This window comes from Cololabis saira, chromosome 1 (assembly GCF_033807715.1).
Source record: "Cololabis saira isolate AMF1-May2022 chromosome 1, fColSai1.1, whole genome shotgun sequence".
NCBI lineage: Eukaryota > Metazoa > Chordata > Actinopteri > Beloniformes > Belonidae > Cololabis > Cololabis saira.
Genome location: NC_084587.1, coordinates 19,643,938 through 19,668,097, shown reverse-complemented (window position 1 = coordinate 19,668,097; position 24,160 = coordinate 19,643,938). Strand labels below are relative to the sequence as shown.

At 43.1% G+C, this 24,160-nt stretch overlaps 2 protein-coding genes across 4 annotated transcripts in view; one reads left to right on the top strand and one right to left on the bottom strand.

Annotated features, from left to right (window-relative positions):
• The window catches only part of prelid1b (PRELI domain containing 1b), a 40,005-nt gene that overhangs the window by 8,602 nt on the left and 7,243 nt on the right, over positions 1 to 24,160 (top strand). For 2 of the 3 annotated variants that reach the window (XM_061717456.1, XM_061717472.1), the window contains one exon: positions 3,780 to 4,935. In XM_061717456.1, the coding sequence (XP_061573440.1) occupies positions 3,780 to 3,907 (128 nt within the window). In that variant the 3' untranslated portion in view covers positions 3,908 to 4,935. Of the gene's footprint in view, positions 1 to 3,779; positions 4,936 to 13,030; positions 13,171 to 24,160 lie in introns of those variants that run through there. The other variant, XR_009782044.1, reaches the window with a different exon arrangement.
• The window catches only part of mxd4 (MAX dimerization protein 4), a 29,139-nt gene continuing 10,746 nt past the window's right edge, over positions 5,768 to 24,160 (bottom strand). Inside the window, exons 4-6 of the mRNA XM_061717440.1 lie at positions 13,034 to 13,148; positions 11,159 to 11,321; positions 5,768 to 9,535 (exon numbers count right to left, since the gene is read on the bottom strand). Coding sequence (XP_061573424.1) covers positions 9,348 to 9,535; positions 11,159 to 11,321; positions 13,034 to 13,148 — 466 coding nt within the window. The 3' untranslated portion in view covers positions 5,768 to 9,347. The remainder of the gene's footprint in view (positions 9,536 to 11,158; positions 11,322 to 13,033; positions 13,149 to 24,160) is intronic.

Genomic DNA, 24,160 nt, shown 5'->3' with positions numbered 1-24,160 from the left:
GGGCCGTCACGTGATGCCGTATATGAGCCCGACACCGTAGACCTTGTAGCTGAGGTAGTGGCCTCTCCCCTGTATGTTGCACCTAAGTGACCGTTTCTTGAATTTAGTCTTTGTTTGGAAGTTGTTTAATTGACCTAAACGTTGAAGAGAAGTGTCTGATGAAACTGTGCCCCCTCCTAACCCAACATTTCTGCTGCCACTGTTTTTATAAATACAGGTATTTCATCTCTTTAGCTAAGACATTTTAGGTTGATGACATTTATTGTTTTTATACGAAAAGGATAACATGGTTTTAAATCATCATCTGACACTTTTAAAGCAGATGCATTTTTAAAATAGCTTAGCAGTGATTTTGCTGCTGTGAACTTGCACAACTGTTTTATTAATTTATTTTACAAATAGACAAAAAAGCAGTACAAAAACAAAACAACAAAATCAATGTTTTTGCTCAGATTTCTTCTTTCTTATATGTCGGCGTGTATTTGGGTGTGTATGCATGCACGTGTGTGATGTGTATGAGTATGATGGTTTTCTAGAATGATGGTTATTTTAGGAGAGAGAGATTGCAGCAAAAAAATACATAAATAGGATAAATAAAATAAATTAGTTAATAAATAAGGAAAAATGATAAATAAATAATAATAAAAAAAAAGGTTAAAAGGGAGTCGGTATTAACGCAGGAAGGAATAAGAGAGAAAGGGATGAGGGAGAAGAGAAGAGAGAAGAAAGGTGAGACAGAGAAAGAGACAAAGAGAAAAACAAACAAACAAGCAAAAAGTGACCATGGTCTTGGGGGTGTTTTATGACTTTGATAAAAGAAGCACGCGGTTCTTCTGTGTTTAAACCAAAGATGCTTCATCAACACCACTATTAGTAGAGGCAAGCTCTTCCTCTTTGATTTTCAAAAATCATTTTCTTCTTTTTTTCTTCTTTTATTAAACTGACAGCTTGTATTTGTTGGATCAATCTGCCACAAAGAGAAGCAGCCCCACACCTGGACCTTCCTGCCTTTCCGGTCTAGTCTCCACAGAAACATTAATGCGCCAGATCTGTTGGGGTTAACATCGGATGTATCTAAAGAATGACACCTGTTTCAGTGACAAGTCTTGATGATTGATACGCCTCCTATACTGTACATTTCCACCCTCCTTTATTGTCATCACAGACACACATGAATAGGTTACTCCCTTCCAGGAAAGCCTTTGTGAATAGATCTGTCTTAGTCTGAAGGAAACGGCTCATCTCTGCTCTCCAATCTGGTTGTTGTTCAAAGTTGAGGTTGAGGGTTCGCAGGCAGGGCAGACACAAATAGACTCTGCAGCCCATGGCACTTAACACCAGCGTGAGGCAGTTCATAACGGCATACAGATGAGCTTCTGCTCCCTCATGGACCTTTTCTTCATTTAAAAAAAAAAACATTTTTTATTAACTCTCTCTGTGATTTAAGTTCATATTTCCATCTTGCATGCCATTTTATGTTATGAAAAGCCTTAAATTCAGTCTGAGCACTGTCAGATTAAATTAAACACAGCCAAATGTAAGATTGTGATGATTTTAGAAAGGCATCTCTTATATCAGGTCAGCCCATAAAGTCATTATTTTGGCTGTCCAATCAGGGCAAAAATGGGTAAAAAAAAGATCTTATAAAACCACAGTAATGTCATGCTGTCCTCTTCCTCCTCTTACATTAATTCATGCCAGCAGCATTAATAAATGAATCAGTTAAGATGGAAAAAATCACATTACCAGGCTGAAGTGACCTAGATCCAATTTCTTTTTAAAGAAACTAACCGTATAAAGTGTATTTTTTATAGCACCTAAGTTAGATGTAAAGTTTTACTTCAAAAATCATTTAAAAAAAATCATGTTTAAATTATGTTATAAATTAAACTGGATATAAAAGGTTTTTTCTAATGAGATAAGTGCTGCCAGTGCAGTGTAAAAATGAGGAAAGGAAGGGGATTGTAAACAAATGTGCTACTAGTTGAAAGATCAGTACCCCTCTTAAGTTTTCAAATGTGTGTGGGCGACCACGTACAGCCTCCGGCGAGATGACCTGGGGGTTCATTAGGAAGAGTAATGCGTTAACAGATCAGAGATATGTTGGGATGCCTGACCCCGCCGAGCCTTGAATGTTAAAATCAGTGTTGCATGAGCTCTTTTATTTGTTCCAGTTTGGAGCCCTGCAGCAGCATGTTTTTTTTTGTTTTTTTTTGTGCAATCTGAAGATAATTTGGTCCTCCTTTTTTCTTTTTTTTTCCTGTTTTATATGACCCGTATCAAATTTTATTTTCTCTCTCTCTCCCCCCCTCAGGACATTGTGGAAACAGAAGTCTGATTGTCAGTTCGGATGTTCATTTGTAATCGTGTCACTTCAGTATGGGCTCCTCAATCAGACAAGTATTATATAAGTGGTCATGGGAAATAAGAGAGGGCCGACGCATCAGAATTCACTGGTTGAGTGACAGGGGACGCAAGCATTGACATAACCCCGGGATGCAAAAATCAGTGCGTGACGGTGACAGCAGCGAGTGGCAAGATGTCACCAGCCACAACTCCGATCGCTTCCTTTCTGCCTCAGTAGAATCTCCCACCTCGTTATACACACAAATCTGACATTTTCTGTTGTTGTTGACACTGTTGGCTCGGGCTGAACGGTGCCAGCTGCAAACGCGTGGCATTTCACAGGGCTGTCGCATTCCCATTAAAGTACGATGCCAAGCCCTTGTAGTTAGGAATGCGAACGAGCAAATCAGCTCTTTACCGAATCAGAATTGTATCAGACTGTAGTTGGTGGTGTGAATATGTCTGATCCTTGGTACTTGTCTTTGCTCTCAAAGATTTTAAAATATCTCAAATGATGAAGCTTGTCGGGAAAAAAAGATGTAAGCACCTTGATGGAGGTGACTAGGCATGGGACGATATCAAAATTTCATATCACGATATTAGTGGACAAAAATATCACGATTACGATATTATCACGATATTAGCGTGTCGCTTATAAAATTCTTAAAATGCAAGGAAAAACACTAACCGTGGATCCACTGGTTCCTTCAGAACATTTATTCTCAAATCATTCTCAACACAGTGACACTTGAGGTAGAGAACAAATAGTGTACTGTAAATGTTATGCATTACAAAGTGTAAACTATAGCACCGGTACCGGTACTTATTTGAACTTTCTTTTTTTGTAAGAAAATACTTCCCTGAGAGTCGAAAGAAATAAGTGACAAATAGAAATAAAGTGACAAAGTAGAGCCAAATGCACACTGATTGTATTACTCTCTGAAACTTTAACAGTGGCTGGCTGCCTGCTACTTAGTACGGCCCTCTGGAAAAATAATAAAATAAAGGCACTGCTCTGTAGTATACAAAACAAAAGCTGCATGGCCAACACAAAGATTGAGTGAAAATAAAGTGCCACAGTAGTCAAATGCACACGGATTGTACTACTCTCTGAAAAAATATTAAATAAATAATAATAATAAATAATATTAATAAAATACATGAAAAAAATAACACTGGCTTCTACCTGGCTGGTAGCCTTGTGTGACCAAAAAATAAATAAATAAATAAAAAAAAAAAAAATTGGCGATAATTACAGTACCCCACGATAACGTTATCGCGGCCATTTTTTTATCGCCTAGAGGTTTATGCCTAGAGGTGACAGTATTATGCATCTAATGTCTGAAAAGTGATTTGGGAAAAAAAAAAAAGTCTCATGATTCTCATTTCTCTGTATCCCGTCTCTTTCTGGATGCTCTCGTCCGGTCTTTCAGGAGAGGCGCCCCAGCGGCTGCTCAGGGACACAGTGAAGGATGCATCCCAGAAAGCCAAAGAGGCAGCCAAGACCCTGGCCTCCGCCGCCGCCGGCCCGCAGAAGCCCCGGCAGTACGTTTGGCAGTGAGGCGCATCAAGCGCCGCACAGGTGAAGCTGCCTTCCGGTCATCTTGAAAATTTCTCTGGAATCTGTGTTTCGTAGCCTTCGAAATGACCTCTGCTCCCTGCTGGCAGGCTCTTACCTCTTACTTTCAGCACTTGGATTTCAATCTTCTCATTTCTCTGTCAGCTATTAGTAAATCTCAGGGCCTGAGCCTTGTACGAGTCCTTCTGCCTTTCACACCAGCAGCACCTTTGTCCTGCTGACACTGTGTGACACGTACAGGCCACTTACTCAACATTTTGAACCTGCCGGAGAAGACCACACTTTTTTTTTTTTTTTTTTTTCTTTCTTCAAAGCATATTTGTGGCTTTGAAACACACTGATCTCCGATTACAGGTGTCACGCTTTAGGTAACAGACCAAATCATTTCATGTGTAGCTTAACTTTCTGCATTATTTTGTGCTGTAATGTAATGGTGGGGGGGGGGGGGAGAATATCCCGTTTGCTGGACTTGGAAATTGTTACGAATGCTGCTGCTCACACAGCCTGTGATATCGCCGACGTGACTAGAAAGCACAAATGCTTTCGCATTGACACGCTGACAATCACAACAGAGTGACTTATATCAGAATGAGCCAGGTTTTCACTACTCAGTGCTCATGTTTTCTTTGTCACTAGCCTTTGGATGTGCAATAGTGAAAGTAGATCACCTCAGTCTGGTGGCTGAAGTTCGTGTGCTGATAAAGATTTTACAAAACTTTGTGAAGATTTCAATGCCTGCATTCCCTTTAGGGTGGAACTGACTGGAGCATTAATCATGTGTGAAACTTGAAATATAGTTGTAAAATAATCATGAATGTGATTGTATTTTTAATAGATGTTTAAGCTTAGATATTTATAATGCACTTGTATTTTAAAAGGTAATAAGATGTTCATAAATCTGTAGATGTTCAGCTGCACGTCCCAACGAGGTTCAACAAGCGTTTCATTTACATGTAATGTTTCATCTTTGTCAAAATAAGCTTTAATAAAACGTGATCACTTATTGATTGAAGCAACACTTGATGCCATCTTCTGACGTCTCGGCCACGACAGCCGCAGAAGGTGAACTCCAACCTTTTCTAAAGGTTAATATTCCAAACTCAAGATGGCAGTTTCACAGCTGCACAAACCAAACAGGAAGCCCCATAACATTTAAAAATCGTTATCTGCATTTTTCTGCAGCTTTGGTTTTGGTAAAAGTTGTTTTCTCTCTGCGTACAGAAATAACGTTGGAGGCCGTGACAGCTTTTATGTATAAAACATTTTAATTATATTACAATGAGAGAATACACAATACCTTCAAGTGTTTGCCAAAATGTAGCCAGCACCAGGTAGTCGTGTACGCGCGCTCACACAAAAACAAAATGTAAAAAAAAAAAAAAAAAAAGAACTTATATAACATCTTCTGAATGCAGATTACACATCCATTAAAAAAGAACATGTTCACAGGTCTCTGGCACAGAACTCTCCCTACTCTGCACAGCATGACCAGCCCAGACAGACTCCTCGTCGTTTCTTGACTAAATCCGAGCCACTTCACCATCTGCATCCTTTTTTTTTGTTTTCTTTTTTGTTTACGGACGCAGCACCTATCACAGAGTCTTCCCCGCTGGGAAAACTTGATACTGATACATGAAGATGCGGGAAGAGAGAGGAAAAAAATAAAAAAGACAAAAGACGTGACGGCTGAAGTGCAGGAAGTAGGAAGCTGACCTAAAGCCTAAAGGTAGTTAAAGCTATCATCGTGAATTACATACAGGAAAGTTTTATTTCTTTTTTTAAAAGTGACTTTTTATTTGGCAGGAATAGTATTTCATGGAAGTTGTGTGGATTTTTTTTTCGTTTGCTTTTTTTTAATGAGCGCTGTGGATCAGCAGGCTCAGTGTGCTTCTGGTTTCGTCGGAGCACAGGTATCGGTGCCTCTCTGTGGTGACTGTCTGAACCTCACCGGCCGCTTTCTGCCTTTCATCTCCGCCTGCTGGCATTCACCAGCTCCTGCGCTCGCAGCAACCAAGCGAATCTCTGTGCAACGGCAACATGAAAACAAATGGCAAACCTTGTCCGTGCTCGCTCTCTGACGTTTCCTTTGACCCCTTTTTCTCTCAAGGGGTCCAGGCGTCACTGAGGGAGCCCCTCCAAGGGGTGAAAGAAAGAGCAACTGTTACTGACTTAACAGTCGTCATTAAATGTTACAATCTCTGCTTTTTTTTTTTTTCTTTGTAAAGAAAATAATGTTTTCCAAGGCACATCATTAAAAGAATTTCCATACACACGTTACCCCCCAACATTCAAACAAAATGTTAACACATCCAGTCAGCTGCTCTTAAACACTCATTCCGAGTGTGTGTGTTCGTATAATATATGTGTGCTATGTACATTTCTCAATGACGGCACTGAAAAATTCTAATCTCATATCTGGCCCCCTTCGTTCTGTCTTTGTGTCACTTTTTCTTGCTGGGAGGTTCTGTGCAAGAGAATATGCCATTAATAGTTTACTCAGATGTTCATTTCCACTGACAAACTGAAAAGGACTTTTTTTTTTTTGTTGTTTTTTTGCTACAAACAGTCATGTACAAATCCTTTTGACATGAGTGTAAACTCTCAATGGTTGGGGTGGGAGAGGGGGAAGAGGAGAAAAAAACCTGCTTCTAGATATTTCTTTTAGTTTTTTTTCCCTCCTGAGGTGTATGGATAGAGTGCAGACAGGAGGTAAAAGTCATCGAAACAAGGTGTTGGTCACCATAAATGCACCACAGAGTAAAACACAAAACCACCTGCTTGTCTTTTTGAAAAAAAAAAAAAAGAAAAGAGTAAAACCCTGCCCACCCTCCCTCCCTCCCTCAGAAAGCACAAGATGGTAATATTGCTGTGTCAAAAGGTCCCCTGATCAGTGGGTAACACTATTTCTTTTTGGGACGGACCACCGGGAGCTCGGAGGATAACACCTTAAGCTGCCATTGATTGGATTATTCTTTTATCCCAGTGGCTCCCACTGGAAAAGCACAAAGTCAACATACATTAATAGTAAAATAAACAAAACCAAAAAAAAAAAAAAAAGAGATAAACAAGCTTCAAGCCCAGATGTTTAGAGCCCCGTTGGTGATCTGTCGGGGCAACTGGAAGCTGCCATGGGAGTTCACCAGTGTGTGTTTGTGTCTGTGTGTGGCGGCACCGGCAGACAGGTGGGCATCAAGAGGGCAGGGAGTGCCTGGACAAGGGTGTGTGGTACAACAGCGGTTTCCTTAGAAACCAAGAGGACTTCTTTCTTTTTCTTTTCTTTTTTTTTTCCTTTCCTCTCTGTAGCAACAGTGAGGGTCTGTCCTCTTCCGTGGAAGTGTTTCACGTGTTGAAATCACTGCCAGAGGAGGAGAAGAACAAGAAGAAGAAGAAGAAGAGGGAAGGTGGATACGATTAAGAGAAGGAGGGAGGAGGGGGAGTGTGACCTGAGTAGGGGGCTGGGGGTGAGGAGGAGGAGGAGAGGAGGATGAGGAAGGATGTCGAAGGCTCGCCAAGGCACAGAATGATAGCAGAAGAGTCACCCAAGGGAGAGGGGCCAGTGTATGAGCTCCCCTGCCCCCGCTCTCCCTTCAACAAGCCCGGCCTCCTGCCCGTCTCTCATATATTCATATATAGATACATCGATATACTCACTCTTTTTTTGTCTTTTTAACATAGAAGAACATTTAGGAAAATATAATACAAAATTTATTACAAGAAATATAGTATACACTGGCTAATATCACTTTTAGTGACGAGTAGTTTCTTCTGTATGCAGTTTTTTGTTTGTTTGTTTTGGAGTTTTAAGTTTTTTTGGTCAGACCTGCCGCGGTGGACCGGGCCCTTTTTTGTTTTTAAAGTGCCAAGCTCTAGAGACTGCGAGAGACTGGGGGCTACTGACTATTAAATGACCAGAGAGCAACAGAAGCGCCTCATCCCGTCAATCGTGACTCTTGCGCAGAAGTTAGAGTACAGTTTGGGGGGGAGTAAGGGGAAGCAGAGGGAAGAGAATGTGATTAGCATAAGTAGGCTACACTGACCTCCTTCACATAGAACAAATCATTACAACCCGCCCCAAAAAAGATCCAGCTTTGACTTGTTAATTAGAGCCCAAAACCTGAACCTGAATGCAACCAGAAAAGCAACAAAGCTGCAGAGAAATGTAAATGTCTTTTTGTTGTTGTTTGGTAGATGACAGAAGAGGAACCATTAATGAATAAGATTAAAAGGTCTGCAGTTCCACATCCTGAAAGCAACAGCTTGCCATCTACAGGCGGAAGGGGATAAAGGGGAAAAAAAAAAAAAAGAAGAAAAAAAATGTCTCCCATTAACGCCTCACAGTCCACCGGGATTAATTCAACACTCAGAGGAGAAACTCTGGTACTTATTGCTACATCAATTTGCTACTGAGAAAGAAAAACAGGAGTTTTATAGTTGTGAGACAACTCTCTCTCTCTTTTTTTTGACATAGTAGTCCATCCACACCATAGGGTGGTATAGTGTAGTGGTCAGTAGTGTGGAGTAGTGGTTAGGTGACCCAACCAGAGGGGGACGCAAGCGTATGGGACAGTAACTGTACATCTATTTACATTATTTCTACTCTGCAACAGTTCTGACACTTTTCAGGTTGTCTTCTGGTTTAAAAAAAAAAAAAAAAAGTATGATGTACTTGTGAGAGCTTGGAGAGGTGGCTCAACACTGTTGGACTCCTCAGTCAGAGTTTGAGAAGCTTGATGACACTTACGGTTACAGAGATGGTATGAAGGAACAGCCAGTAGCCTGGGTCTGTTCAAACTGAAGGAATATTACTTAAGTCTACCCACTAAACCCTTAGATTCTGCCTGTCTGCGGACGCCTCACTGTGGAAATGGAAGATTGCGTGTGATGGAAAGTGACCTTGAGGTCCAAATGTTGCATATTTTCTCAATAAACATAAGTGTTTTTTTTCCTTTTACTTCCCAAATTTAGTGCAAAGCTTCATCTGTGTATTATTGCCACTGGAATATGACTGAAGCTTGTTCTTGACCTCTTGAACCCCCCCCCCCCTCTCTCTCCAGCACACACACATGCACCAATTAACAAGTCAAAGCTGTCCACCTCACCACAGAAAAATCAGATAAAAACCACAAGCTCTGCTCTATGCTCTCTGAGCAGCGTTAGGAAGGGGTTGTGAGGGCAGCGCGAGGGAGGGAGGGAGGGAGGGTTCGGGGGGCTTGAGTGGCGAGTCAGCTCTACTCGCTTCCTGGAGAGCCGCGGTCAGGAAAGGAGGAACAGGTTCAGGGCGTACCGCAGCTGTGGACCGGTCTGGTGAAAGGCAAGGGGGCGGCGGGCGACTGCGAGTGAAGGGAGGAAAGGAAGAGAGGAAAGCATAGGTGAGGGAGCTGGTGAAGAGATACGGGAGGGGGAGGGGTGGGGGGGGCAGTGCCTAACAGTGGTGCGGCTGCAGTCTGTGGGAATGTGTGGCTGCCGTGTAGCTGGTGTCGCTGGAGCTGCTCTGGAGGCTGTAGTGGTCCTCCTCCTCCTCTTCCTCCTCCTCCTCCTCCTCGACGTCGCTCACGCTGTCCACGCTGTCTCCCTCGCCAGGGGTGAACTCAAGGCCCTCGATGTCCACATCTGCACAGACAAGAGAAAAGAAAATAGACAAGGTCATAAAGAGGGCAAAGAGGGAGGAAGAATGTTTATTTCCACCTACAGTAACTGTAGCATAAGGCATTATTTGTTGGGAGTTTTGCATTAACCCTGGATTTAGAGTGTTTTTAATTCGAAAGAAAACAGGCAAATCTACCCAACAGGTAATCCCCATCCATTGATGAACAGATGCACATGTGTTTACACCATCAAGGATTAGTAAATATACATGAGAGTAGGCTTGCCACCCGTCCCTTGAAATACGGAATTGTTCCGTAATTGGGAATTAAAAGTTGCGTTCCGTATTGAACCAATACAGACACATATTATGCTCTTATTTATTTATGTAATAATATACAGGTGGAGATCGGAAAATTTGAATACATTGCAAAACTTCATTCGTAGTAAATTCAACTTAAGGTGAAACAAATATTATTTCCCACTACATACAAAGTGAGATATTTCAAGCCTTTATTTGTTATAATTTTGGTGATTATGGCTCACAGTTTATGAAAAATCTGAAAAAAAAAAAATGTGAATATATTATGAAATCAATAAGCAATTCAATCATCAAAATTATAACAAATAAAGGATTAACATATATTGCTTTGCCTGTGATGAAACTATGTAATATAAATGTATTAGTTTCACCTTTTAAGTTGAATTATTGAAATAAATTAACTTTTACAGCATATTCTTCACCTTTAGGCTATATTCTACATCCTGGCTGATGTGGACATACATAGCATAGGAGGATATTTCAGTTGCTAGTATGGTTGGCTGTCTGTACAGTCATGCAAGTTCAATGCTATTAAAGCACTTTAAACTTGAAATCAAAGCTTTTTGTTTTTTCATATAAAATAAATACATTTATATGCATTTTAGAAGTTTTGGGGATGTCCCTTTTTTTGGCGCCTGCACTGCTGAAAGCGGGGTGTCCATTATTTCTATTTCTGAAAGGTGGCAGCCCTACATGAGAGGCCAGACGGTAAGCATTTCAAGTGTCTGTTGCTGACTGCAATTATAACACAAAGCGATCGGGGATCCCCAAACGTGATTTAGCGGGCTCTTCCCATGCCCACGGTCGACTTCCCCTCCAAGGTTAGCGAAATGAGGCCGCATTTCTGCAAGAGTATGCAGACACAAACAGACGAACGAGCGGCTCTGAAAACATTCAGAGCTGCTCATGGGTTCGTGACACACATGGCTCGACCGCAACAAGAGACAAAAGGGGTGCTCGGGGGCAAACACGAGCCAGTCGACAAGGGGAGGTGACCTTTCTTATCTCTGCACACCTGTTCAGGCATCTAACGAGCACTTCTGATGAAAAGACGTTTCATGATCAAACCCAGGTTACTTTGATTCTGTAATGTCTGACATCTGTCATGTCTGATGCCGCCTGCACCAGCACACGGTACACTGTGTGACAATCATAACCAGCTAGTGCCATAGCTGGGTTGCTGTTTTTTTTTTTTTTTGCATAACTCTGAGAAAAGCTCAATCAAACTGAATATAGCGTGCTTTACCTAACCAGATTTGGGACAAACAGTGATTTTATACAAGTCTTTTGTCTCAGTGGCTCTGAGTTACTTTTTGAAGCCAACATACCTTGCTCTGAGTCAGTGGAAATGGTGGAGCCCATGCTGTCGGTGCGGATCCGCTCCACGGATCCCGACACAGACAGCTGCTCCAGGCGGCGTTTGAGGTAGCGGTGCTCTCTCTGAAGCTGCTCCTTCATGTTTAAAGCCTTCTTGTCCTGCTCTTCCAGCTTCTGTAGACAAAAACATGAATGCACAGCATAAATAATAATGTTTCTCTGAACCCCAAAATCTCCATGGTGGTACGGGATCATGTACACAAAAGGTAACTTTCGCAATCAGCATGTTCACGTCGGTCCCATCCGGATTAACGTTGGGTCCCTTATAGCTTCAATATTATGGAAGCCCATGTGGGTCAAAAAAAGGACTTAAAAGTCATACAAGAAAGGCTAAGAAAGGGGCAAACTGATTTTACATACTTTTAATAACATATGCGTCCACGTTAGAAAATAACCAAAAAACAGGTAGATCCTATTTAGAGTCCATGTGAGGAAATAGGTAGGAATACTAACCGACTAACCCACGTGGGACTCATTCTGGCCCACTTTTAGATCATATCGGGCCCACATATAAATGCTGGCTGGGTTTTAATTCCCGTGCAATATAGTACATTGTTAAATTTGTTTGAGGAAAAACAAAGTTCCATTTTAGCTTTTTCTTGTTTGTTTTTTTGCAAGCTACACAAAAAAAGAAAATGGTCATAACATAAATTTCCAGCATTTGTATTCAAAACACAGATTCTGCACAGCACATAATTTGCATGAATTATATCAACTAAAAAAAAGACAAATAATCCAGACCCAAAACACATTAAAGCTTAAGCACAACATGACTAAATGCTCCACCAGTATCAGCAACAGCAAACTGAAACTTATGTCATTTCTTTATCGGTTGTTATCAAGTAAGAAGCCAGGTTTTGTTTTCCACCTGAAAAAAGTAACAAAAAGGAACGAATTTAACAACAGATTTTAAAATATAAAGTAGCCAAATTATTGTCCGAGGCTGGTAATGAAAAGAGATAAAGACAGAAAAACATAAACCTGACTCAGTGTTATATTCTGCACCTATTTGCAAGTCTTCGGTGACGAAGCAAAACCGTGATGAGCCAGAGACCTCGTGTGATACGAGAAGACAGTGATGAGAAACTAGCGGTGCACCGTCTGAGCTGAGAGGACATGCATGATAAACAGGAAATGAAGGGTTAAAACTCGCTACGTCTGGATTTTCCACCAACCACACTGTTGCTGCCTATAAACAGCAAGGTCAGTGCAGCATGACCTGAGCCGTACTTGCAGCTCATCTTCTGCAGCAACGTTTCAAATCTTTTATGCATGAGCAGGATCTCTGCAAGCTCCTCTTGTCGTTTAGTCCTCCCTGCAAACCTCCTCTTGACTTATCAGTGTGTTTTTGAACTGAAATAACAAAACCACGAAGGAAAACTGGCTCAAAACACGACACACATGTTATCTTCTTATCTACAGATCAGTCAAATCCTCTGTATGGTCCATTTTGTTGACTTGTTTGTTGAAGGTTGTTTTTCTTCCATTCAGTCGTGGATTTTTTTTATTTATTTTTTGCTGGCAGGGTCTCAACCATTCTGATTGAAAGATTAGCAAACAATACAACATTTAAAGAGGTTTAACAGCAAGAGTTCAGTGCTGTCTGACTGACTGACAGATTTGACTCTTGAATGTTCAGTTAACACTGATGCGAGCAGCTCATTCCATCATTTGGAACCAGAAATATTCGTCTTTTTTTGTTGTTTTTTTGAATTAGATACATTTTCTGTGGTTCTGAAACTGTCACAGCCAACTTGTGAGCACATCCACATGATCCTCTTGTTGTTGTTCTGCTTTGTTTTGATTTGACGCTTGTTTTCCAGTACCTTGATGTGCATCCTGGCCCTTTTCAGCAAGCTCAGAGTGGTGTGTCGTGTGCTGTCTGGACCCAAAGGCACCAGCTTCTTCAGCTGCTCCAAGTAGAGTCGTAGTTTGGCACGTCTGCAAATCACACAAGAACGAAGTGAGTCCACACTCGTCCGCCAGCACAGAGCTCATACTCTTCCTGGCACGCTCTGATTTTGGTGTTTTGTTCTCATGCTCAAGAAACAGTCGTGACACTGGTGACAGACTTCTGCATCATCAGTGATTCTGCTCTGCAGGTTTGGTTTCACACACTGACCATGAGAGTTTCACATGGTGGAAGTTTCAAAGGTTGCAATTAACTGAATCCTGCAAACATGTCATGCACTATAGAAAGCAGACTGTTTTCTATTTCTGTAGAATTAATAGAATAGCGCAAATAATTTTGAATCTTTACGAGGGCCTTTATCAGCTACAGATGGTCGAAGCTTTTATTTCTTCTTCTTTTCGTTTGAAAATTGTCAGTTATATTATAATACATAACCTCATACTGGCGTGCTCTCCTGCTCCTTGGTAAGGTTGCTGAATAAGGATTAAAAGCCTTTCTCTGTCTTCAGTGAACAGAAATCCCCACTTTTTTTTTCTTTTTTTAAAGGACCTTTAATGCAAAGCATTTGCTGCAATGTCTTGTGGAAAATTAGGCGACTTGCATATTTTTCCCATTCTCTCCCATCTTTACTTTCTGGAATTTCCCTAAACTACTAACATGCAGACTGCAACCAGACTACAATTTATCCTTGTTCCCTAAAGGTGTCAGATGAAAGGATTGAGATCATGAGAGACACAAACACACACACACACACACGCACGCACGCACGCACGCACGCACGCACACACACACACACACACACACACAGTTACTGTTTTGTAAAGATACAGGGATACACGGTGGGCCGCACAAGTGTGTGTTGCTTCTACTAAAAGTCTGAAGTGAAGTGATCAAAAAAGGAAGGCGGTTTGTAGAAGTCATTTAACCACTTAGAGATGAGAGGTGGGTGTCGAGAGCCGCCCTTATCACCTTTTGCTGCGCTGTCTACCCACATATAAGAGAATTGTGGTTGACGGTGACACCCCGGCTTTTTACCAATCTTCCCTAAATGCCTCACATAACAGAAAAAAAAAACAGAAAACTATTTTTTCTTTTGATCCTCGCCGGCCCACCTGCCACGTCCAGAGCAGACTGGGTGAACGCTTGACAGGAAAAGTTCACAAGAGACAGACAGACAGACAGACATTCCTGCATATCTTCAAAAGATACAGAAGATATTTTCACGTCATTGTGCGGCGATGCTATCAGCCAGACGCAGCTGATTTATGACGCTGATCTCCGTCGTCGTCATCTGGGAGCTGTCCTCGTTTGAAAACTCGCCCGTCGGGGCTTCGGTGTTTTCGAGATGCTTCGCTGCCCGGGGTTCGCCGCATTCACATGCAGCAAACATAACGTACCAATGTGCAAAAATCATTAAAAATGGCGGCCAGGATAAGCTTCTCATCTGCTCCAGTGACCCTGCTGACTGAAATCCAAGACGCAGACTGTGACCCGAGAAAACCCTGCAACCCTGCCAAAAGCCCCACAGGCCAACAACCCTGGAGCCTGGAGTAAACATCTCACTGGATGCACCATGAGGATGTTGATTTTAGTGATAGTGAGGAAAAGGCAGGAGTTAATCTCCGTGCGCACGTGGGGTCGATTTCTATGGATATTGTACATTACTGAAAAGAGCTGATCTTATTCGGGACATTTTTCCGCAGCATATGCCCTCTGTGTCCTTGGTCCATTCAGATGTGTTCATAAAGGCCTTTCAATCCTCCATTAGTCAAGCTGGTCCATGAACCGTTTCTTTGTTCTGAGCGACCCCCCCCCCCCCCCCCCCCCTCTACACCACCACCATTTCTCCTGTTCCTTTGGCTAACTCTGGCTGAACAGCAAACAAACTCAAACAATGCAAGATCTCCTCTGGCCATCGCCGCGGCTACAATAAACCTAATCAGAGAGATGAAGCTCTCCGGGGCCCCTGGCCGCAGAGCCGAGCATGCAGGAGACCGAGGCCGGCGGACGGGCGGCAGACAAGCGCTCGAGTCTTCACCGCGTTGCTTTTTCAGGATGGGCGTCACCTTCCATTTTTCACACAGACTGAGAAGCCTCTGACCAGCTCCATCTGTCTCCAGCGGAAGTGGATGAGAAACAGCCTGTGGGCAACGAGAGCCTAAATATGATTAAGTCTCTTGCATTAAATCTTTATTTGGATAGTAGCTAAAAAGTGATCTGTGGGAATTTTGAAATGTGCATGAAGATTAGGCCGTAACGTGTCTTTAAACGAGCTCTCTACAGGTGCACAGAGGCGTTCGCCGGGGCCGTGTGAAAGTACTCTCCCTCTTTTATTTCCTCCTTTCCCCCGGGGACAACCCCGACTGAACCCCTTCAACCCTCTGCTCCACCCTGCCAACACCAACACACCCTCATCCCACTGGAAAACAAGTGTCTTCTGAGGACAGGGGCGGGGGCCGCCCCCCGACCTGCCCCGGCCCAGCCACATGAAGCACTTGGGCCGCGGCCAGGGGAAGCAGGCAGGAAGGAGCAGGGGGTCTGCAGCAGAAGAGGGGGTGGGAGGGGGGGGGTGTTTTTCTGGAAAGGGACTGGGGGTCCGAGCTAGCGAATGACTTTCTCTCTCGCTGAAAAAAGGGCTCTTTGAGTGCAGTGTGCTCAGCTGCACTAGGCAGCGCTCCGCACACATCATCCAAAGGGTAACTTGAGCCAACCATCTTGCCCCCCCCCCCCCATCTCTCTGTCGTAATGAAAAAAGTACAAAAACAAAAACAAGGCGTTTTTTGACCAAACACTCTGCCTGACAACCCACCTCCCTTCCCCGTTTTGAAAAAAAACTACAAAAAACCGTTTTTAATCGATTATTCATCCCACATATTTTACCTGGTATGCACAGGACAGGAATGTGCTGCGGTGCACTTTCAACATCACTTTCACTGCTGATAAAACAAATAAATCCTAACACTGCTTCAGCTTTTCAAGATAAAGCAACTGCTCAAGCTGGAGTTCCCAAAAAAGAGAAAAAAGGCTATCTGGATTCATGAATAATTGTGCTGTTTATCATGAAATATGTCTGTAAAAACAACTTTTTGGGGATTTATCGTGGGAAAGATTGAGGAAATGATCCCAAAAAGACACTTAAAGGTTTCAAAAGCCCTTCTTTCACCTGCAAAACTGCACAAAAGAAATCATCTTACGTCTGAGAAATGGCTGGATATAGTTCAGGAAATTGCAGAGCCATTTCTATGAGCCGATTTGCAAATCGCCTATCTAATTGGATTAGTTTGACACTTGCCCAAGTTAGATGAGTAAGACCGATACTACTCTTAATGTGTGTACAGTAAAAATGAAACTCAAGCCAGCAGGTGCTTAGTGAAGCTTCACATAAAGGCTGAAAACTTTGGAACAGCATGTTCCAGAGCGACAACAGTGCACCAGGAAGTCACTGCGTCCAGAAAATAAAAAAACTCTGGCAACAGAAACCTCTGTAAAATGTCAGCGTCCTTGATGAAAAGCTACGCGTTCCTGATGCGTATCAGTAAGACGGGAACCCGGGTTGACCCAGCGGCGTGTCTCTTGACAGCCCGGCTCCCTCGCAAGCAGCGGCAGCATGTGCTTCCCCCCTCCGCGAGACACACTTGCTGTTTTTCCTCAAGAGTGCAGAGCCGATTTGGAGCAGGGGTTAGGACCCTCCCTCACTCACGTTTGTTATTCCTAAGCCAAGCCCTGGTCACGCAATGTTTATCAGATTGCTTGGAACAGCCATGCAAAGAGTGGCACCAGATGAACATGAACATTGTGTCCCTGATGGAGAGCAGACGGCGCACGCCGCCTGGTCCGCGTGGTTTTGAATCATGACAAATTTTCCAATTTGTCTGGGTTGGAACGCAGACGGTGTTTGATACTCCAGACGTGTCAGTGTCACAGCATGAGGGTGTTGTTGTTTCGGGGGGCGGGGGGGGGTGGGGGTCACGGGTTTTGTTGTCACGTCGCAAGTTCAAAGTGCAAAAGTCACCTATATGTGAGAGGCAAAACTAAGCATTGCTCGTGTTGTTAACTGTATTAAGTCTCAGTATTTCACTGCAACATCAGCTTCTGACACTGAAAAGCTGTGACTCCCAGAGGTGGACAGAGTACTCGACCCCAGTACTTGAGTAAGAGTACAAATACTACTGGTCAAAATTTACTCCGTTAAAAGTAAAAGTAGCTCAGTCAAAATATTACTCGAGTAAGAGTAGAAAAGTACTTGCTTTTAAAGGTACTTAAGTATCCAAAAGTAAATGCTTTTAAATTTACTTTAAGTAAAAGTAAGAGTAAGAGTAAATTTCTTATTTTCCACATCAGTAAATTACTATATTTTTTCTAAATTAATTTAAGGATCTTTTAACTCTTGTTTCTGAGAATTAACTCTTTGAAACCAGCTGCACTGATGTGCTGCTTTTAGAACCACAATGTTATATAAAACCTGCAGAAACACCAAAAACAAATCAAATGAATGGGATCATAAGAGGACAGCAGATGATGCAGAGTTTATTAACAATCTTGCTTGTGTCCAATAGGATTTTAGGGAAGAAGAAAAAAGAGCAGACCTGAAAGTAACGAGTACTTTTCAGCCTTCCTAGAAATTTACTTGAGTAAAAGTAAAAATATTTGTCTTGGAAATGTATTCAAGTAAGAGTAATAAGTACCAAAGAAAACTAATACTCAAGTAAAGTACAAATCCTCTGGATAATGTACTTAAGTACAGTACTCAAGTAAATTTACTCCGTTACTGTCCACCACTGGTGACTCCTGAAGAGAAATCACCGCCTCACGGTTCTCACGTGCCAAGTACCACGGGATCATTTGTGAGTGACCTCTGCTCCTTCCCCCCCTCCTCTTCTTCTCTCTCCATCAGGGGCTCAGAGCCAAGACACTACGGAGAAGAAAAAATAGAAGAACTTTTGCTCACTAAGTTATCCGCCGCTAAGGCTCGCTGACGGAGTGTACTTCTGACGGACGCATGCTCAGGAATACTCAGGCAGCAACTAGTACAACATGTTCATCCTGTCCCGGTGGTAACAGTTTGTCTCAGAGCGGCTCTGCACGCTCACGCGGAGCTGAAGGGCTTGACAAGGCAGCCCAATGCAAACAGCACATCGTCGCCCCTCACTCGCTGCAATGTTTAATGAACTTAATGCAGTGCATTCCTCTTCCCATGAACGTAAGACTGAGTGGCAGGTCTGGCACAGAGTCAACCCCGCTGAATGAAGGCCAGAGGTCGGCAGAAAAGACCGCTGCAATTTTTTTCTACTCGCAGCCACAGCTCCCACAGTGCATGTTTAAAGGAAGGCAACATGCAACGGGGTGTGCATCCGATGGAGCTTTGACTTCAGTTCACCAGACATTAGCATGCAGGAAGCCTCCCGGTGATCTGCTGGGCTTTATACGATGATAGAATCTCCTAATGAAATGCAAACTCTCAGATAAAGAGGACCTAAACAGTGTCCTTGTGCAGCCTGGCCACCCATCCAAATTCCTTTCCTCTTCAACACGAGTAATTAGTCTGGTTCTTCTGGATTCGACTTTGATTTCCAGGGATCAGCACCAACGTATGCAGAGGAAACTGTCTCTGGATGCTAAAGTACAGAAACGTGTGATACAGACAAAGCAAAAAAACAGACAACAATCAACAATAGACATCCCAAATGGTGTGTGAGAGCGCCGGTGCATGACTGGTGTTGATTCTGCAGTACAATTTGGTGATCAAAGCTATTGTTGTTGTTCTGAAAAGAGGCTTGTGAACAATGCTGGATGAGCCACCGCACAAACACCGCTTCCCTCCACTTGTGATTGGCTCGGTACATTCTGTACCGGTGGTCACAGCTGTAAATGGGAAGGGTTTCCTTTCAATCAGTTGTAGTTCTTGTGGGTTTGAGCAGAAATGTTAAGGTCTTTGCACATCCAAAGTAGTGCTTCGCTGTTTACTGATTCAAAACAACAAAAATAAGATTATGACATTACAACATTATCGACGAAACTGTCTGCAACTGCCTTCTGTTTACGGCGTGTCTCTTCCAAGGGTGGGGGGAGGAGGCTGCCGCGTTGCGTGAGTGTGGATCACCACAGCGAGGCCTCGGAATCTGAGCGGCTCTACATCTGGCTGCTGCGCTCGTGGGGGGGGGGGGCGAGGCAGATGGGAGGGGAAGTTTAAGGTGGTGAGGGACCCTGCCCAGGGGCCTGAGGAAAAACACGACACGCACAACCTTTCAACGGCCCTTCATTAGTCCCCGTCGCCCTCTCGGACCTGCCCCCCGAATATGTTTACATTTGACAAAAGAAGTGATGTGCCATCTCAAGAGAAACAAGATGGAGGAAAAAGAAAGCTTTGCAGAAGCCGCTCAAGAGCGGTTCACCACGCTGCCTACGCATGTCAGACGAAAAACACACACACGCACACCGAGACGCAGAAGGTTTTAATAGCGCTGATATGAAAAGTCAGTCATGTGGGACAAGCTGTGTTTGTTTTCTGTCATCGAGGACGCCACACCCACTGTGTGCAGTGACAACTGAGAGCCAGACGGATACGAGCCCCCCCCTCCACCACCCCCACCACCAGCAGTAAACACATTTATTCTCCTGACTGCAGGAACACGGCGCTCACTCGTTCTCACATGACTCCGCTCTCTCACGCAGGCCTGCCAAACAGAAACCCGAATGGCCCGGGCCGCCAAACGCCCGGGAAAGAGGATATCCCTGATTATTGGCGATCAAACAGGAAATAGTAGAATTATTGTGCCGCTGCTCTCGGTGTAGTAGCGTTACCACATAACAAACAGGAATTTCTACTGGGTGTGCTCGGGAATGCTTGGTAATTGGATTCATTTGATTGTTTTCGTGTACGGAAACAACCCCCCCCCCCCCCACCCCGTGTGAGCACGGATCATTACGAAATCCCTTCTCCAGCGCAGCCGGCTGACAGCGGCGTTAACAGAAAAACAGATGTCAAATAGAATTTGAAGAGGTGAGCGTGTGAGCGCTCCGAAGGAGCGAGGGGGGGGGATGGCTTCCCTGTCCATCTCTGAATGTTTTGGACAAAACGTCAAACCCGAGGACCTGGACGTTAATTGCCACATCTGCAAATGTTGGACGGACCGGCGCGGACGAGCTCAGCAAGCTCGATAAACACGATCCCCCCCTGACACGCAGGGCTCAGCTTTTATAATGATCCCCGTTAATGATTAACACGCAGGAATCTGGTGGCATGAGAGACGATTCCAGGCTGCTTGTTGACTGTAAAGGTTAGGCTCTTAACCTCACAAGTATATACAACTGCCTGTATAGACAGTCGTGGCTCCAGCTTGAGGATCTGGGCGCGACAGAAGGAGCCACGAGGAAAATCTGCGGGGTCAGGAGATAAGTGTGCAAACAGTCTTTTTTTTAAAAACGACACAAACACAGTAGGAAATGCAATGTCAGGGGATGTCATAACATCGCTGCGTTTCTGCCATGAGATAGCTTTAAATGTTTCACGCTGGGGCCTTGAGGTTGACGAAAACAAAACAGCGAAACAGGAGGAGGTGAGAAAAGAAGGCCGTGCAGCAAAATGGCTGCAGCTGTTTTCCAGCCTGGCGATGCGCAATCAAACAAATAATCGGTTGTGACTCTTTTTCTTGCCAGGATGCAACAAAACAAGTAGAGGCGAATGTGGATGCAGCTGCGTAGCATTCTAGTAATACTCTGCCTGCTAGTTCTGCAACTCCCAGCGAATCAGGCAGAGCTCCCCCCGAGGCGCCTCTGTTACTTAACTCTACATTCCAGCATATGTGTATGCTCCGCTGACCTGCATTTCAGGCCGCCTGGCTGACACACTGTTGTAGCCACGTCCTACACGGCCTCTCCTGCCTCCTCTCAGCAGCACTCGACAACGTCCTGGCCCCTTTCACCTCCACTTTTCCACCACTCCCGGACTAAAACCAAGAAAGGTTCAGGCAGCGACATATTCTCCCCCCTCTCCTGGTATCATGTCTTTTTTTTCTATTTCCTTTTTTTTAAGTGCAAGTTTATTTATACAGCATGTAAAAATATAGGCGTTGCTCAAAATAGGGTGGTCGTGGATGAGCTGATAAGAGTCTCTTCTAATGATAAAAAGGAAGACAGGAAAAGAAAGGTTGTAATTTATAACTTGAAGAGTAAAATATAATAAACTGGAGTTCATCGGTAAAAGTGGCACAAAAGCTAAATTATTACAAGCAGAGGAAAAAGTCTGTTATTAGTAGGCTACGTAACTAATAACATAGAATGCAAAACAAAGGCCAAAGCATTAGGTCACATGACCCCTTGGTTTCTAAAAAGTGGTTCTGAAGCCCCTTTTTCTTTGCGCGGGGCGCAGCCATGTTGCTCAGGAAGTGGACAGGAACACGCCCATTGTATGTCAACCAAAGTAAGCTCCTTCAGTGGATCCTAGGGCTGTTCGATTTTGCCCAAAAATAAAATCTCGATTTCTTTCTCTCAAAATCCGATTTTCGATTACGATTACGATTATTTTGTGAATTGACAAAAGGCAAAGAAATGATTTCAAATATGCTGTTTTTTTATTGAACATTTGCCCCAAAATGAATGAATAAAGTGCAAAACTCTGTAAAATAAGTTGAAAAAAAGTTTTAAAAAATATAATAAAATATAAAGTTTTATCTCTGAAAAAAAATCAGCAAATCAGCACTTGCAAACATACAGTAAGTTATATTTCCAATTAAAAAAAAAGAAAAAAAAAAGTGAAAAATCGATTTTACGAGTTTCACGTTTTAACATCGTTCTAATTACATAATCGCGATTACGATTTAAAATCGATTAATCGAACAGCCCTAGTGGATCCCCACAAAAATATGTGCAGAAATGCCGGCAGCCTTTTGCAGCAGATCATACCGTTGAACATGTTCGCGGCGGTGAAATCAAATAGCTGATGTTGGGTTAATACAAACAGCTGGTCGCTTCGCTAAGCGGAGTAGCATGACGATTATGGACAAAGAAGCGGTAATGGCTAGACACGGGCCATCCCACCTCTCCACACAACCAAAGAAACAGCAAGGACCAACATCTGGAAAGATGAATGGAACCAGCTCAACACAGGAGCCCATGACTGGATGGAGAGAGGAATCACCCCGTCTGAATGCCTCGCCAGCGGGCACGACCTCCCAGGGCCAACCTGGAAGACCCTCGGCAGACTACGAGTGGAGCAGGGGAGATGCAAAGCACTCATGAAAGCATGAAAACATGGAGCTACCAAACAGAAGACACATGCAGCTGTGGAGCGGTACAGACAATGCCCCACCTACTGGACTGTTACGATGCCCCCCAGTGCCCCGGGACCTGGTGGAACCCCAACAGCTGTGACCAGATACTGGCAGAACGACATCTGAGATTGAAACGGACTCGAAAAGAAGAGAGCCACTGGCTGAGCTGAATATCAATCAATCAAATTAGAAATACATTTATTGCTCTACAGGACTGTCTCAGAAAATTAGAATATTGTGATTTTCTGTAATGCAATTACAAAAACAAAAAATGTCATACATTCTGGATTCATTACAAATCAACTGAAATATTGCAAGCCTTTTATTATTTTAATATTGCTGATCATGGTTTACAGCTTAAGAAAACTCAAATATCCTATCTCAAAAAATTTGAATATTCTGGGAATCTTAATCTGAAACTGTAAGCCATAATCAGCAATATTAAAATAATAAAAGGCTTGCAATATTTCAGTTGATTTGTAATGAATCCAGAATGTATGACATTTTTGTTTTTTTAATTGCATTACAGAAAATAAAGAACTTTATCACAATATTCACATTTTCTGAGACAGTTTTCTATATAAAATTTCCTGGTGTGATACAAAGACATGTATCCCCCTCAGTATTTTTGCGGGTGTGAAATCAAACGATTGAGACTGAAACAGTTTTTGCATCAGGTCGTAAATTAGTTTATTTCTGCTCTAAAGTTGGACATTCAAACATGGGAGTCAGTGGCGGTTGACTCACTTTTGCAACCAGCCTTAAGCGGCCAGCTGAGGAACTGCACAGAATCGTAGTTACGCTTGAGCCCGAACCCAGAAGTTAGTCGGTGCTCGACTAATACTCAGTGGTGTTTGATGGAAATATCCAAAAAAGTGCAGTTTTAAAACAGCACAATGCAATTTTTAGCTAAGCGGGTCCCTCTATAGGTGTTGGGGTTAGCTGGCTTTAGCGACCCCCTCTATGGTGTACTCTTATTCACTCACTCTGCCCTTCACTCTTCCTCACGTATTTCCGTCATTTTTAAAACATTTTTTTCTTGGTCACTCGTGCCACAATGTTCACAGCAGCTCTGTGAGCTAGCTTCTTCCTGAAGCCATCCTTATCTTGCGGTAATGGTCACATGATGGAGGGGATTCAGAAAAGGGTACATCATGACCAAGAAGAGCAAATCAAGGTCTAATTTGTGCAGCTACACAGTAATTTCTGAAGGTACCCCTGCAGCTGTGTTTGCTAGAGGAAACAGAAAAGTCTGTTTTTGAGAGTTGTACTCGCCAGAGTAAGTATAACCGCCAGGTGGAACCATAGCAGAAGTTTAATGTTTTAAAATGAAATTGCACTAATGTGGGTTAATCTTAAGTACGCCCAAGTGCGTTAGTCCTCCACAAAGAGTCTAGATTGTCGTGCTAATCCTAAAGCAGCGGAGAAATCGCCTGTAAAGTAGTATTAACTCCTCTAATGTGGCCTTTTCTTTTGAATTGGGGCTGTTTTCGTTTTGCCTTGGAATGTAACGGCTGTAAAATAATCAGAAATTATAGTTTTATAGCTCAAATTCAGTTATATTCCTTTACACTCAGAGCACGAGCAACTGCACTAAAGATGCATGCATGATGAATCATGTGAGTTAATGTTTTTGCTTCAATGTGCTCCCTACCAGGGTCATTTTAGGGACCGAAATGTCAGTGAACTCTTTTTAGGCCGGGTTCCTGTGGTGGAAATGCCTCTGAAATGCAGCTTAATTCCTTATTCATGAGTGTACGTATGCAGCATAT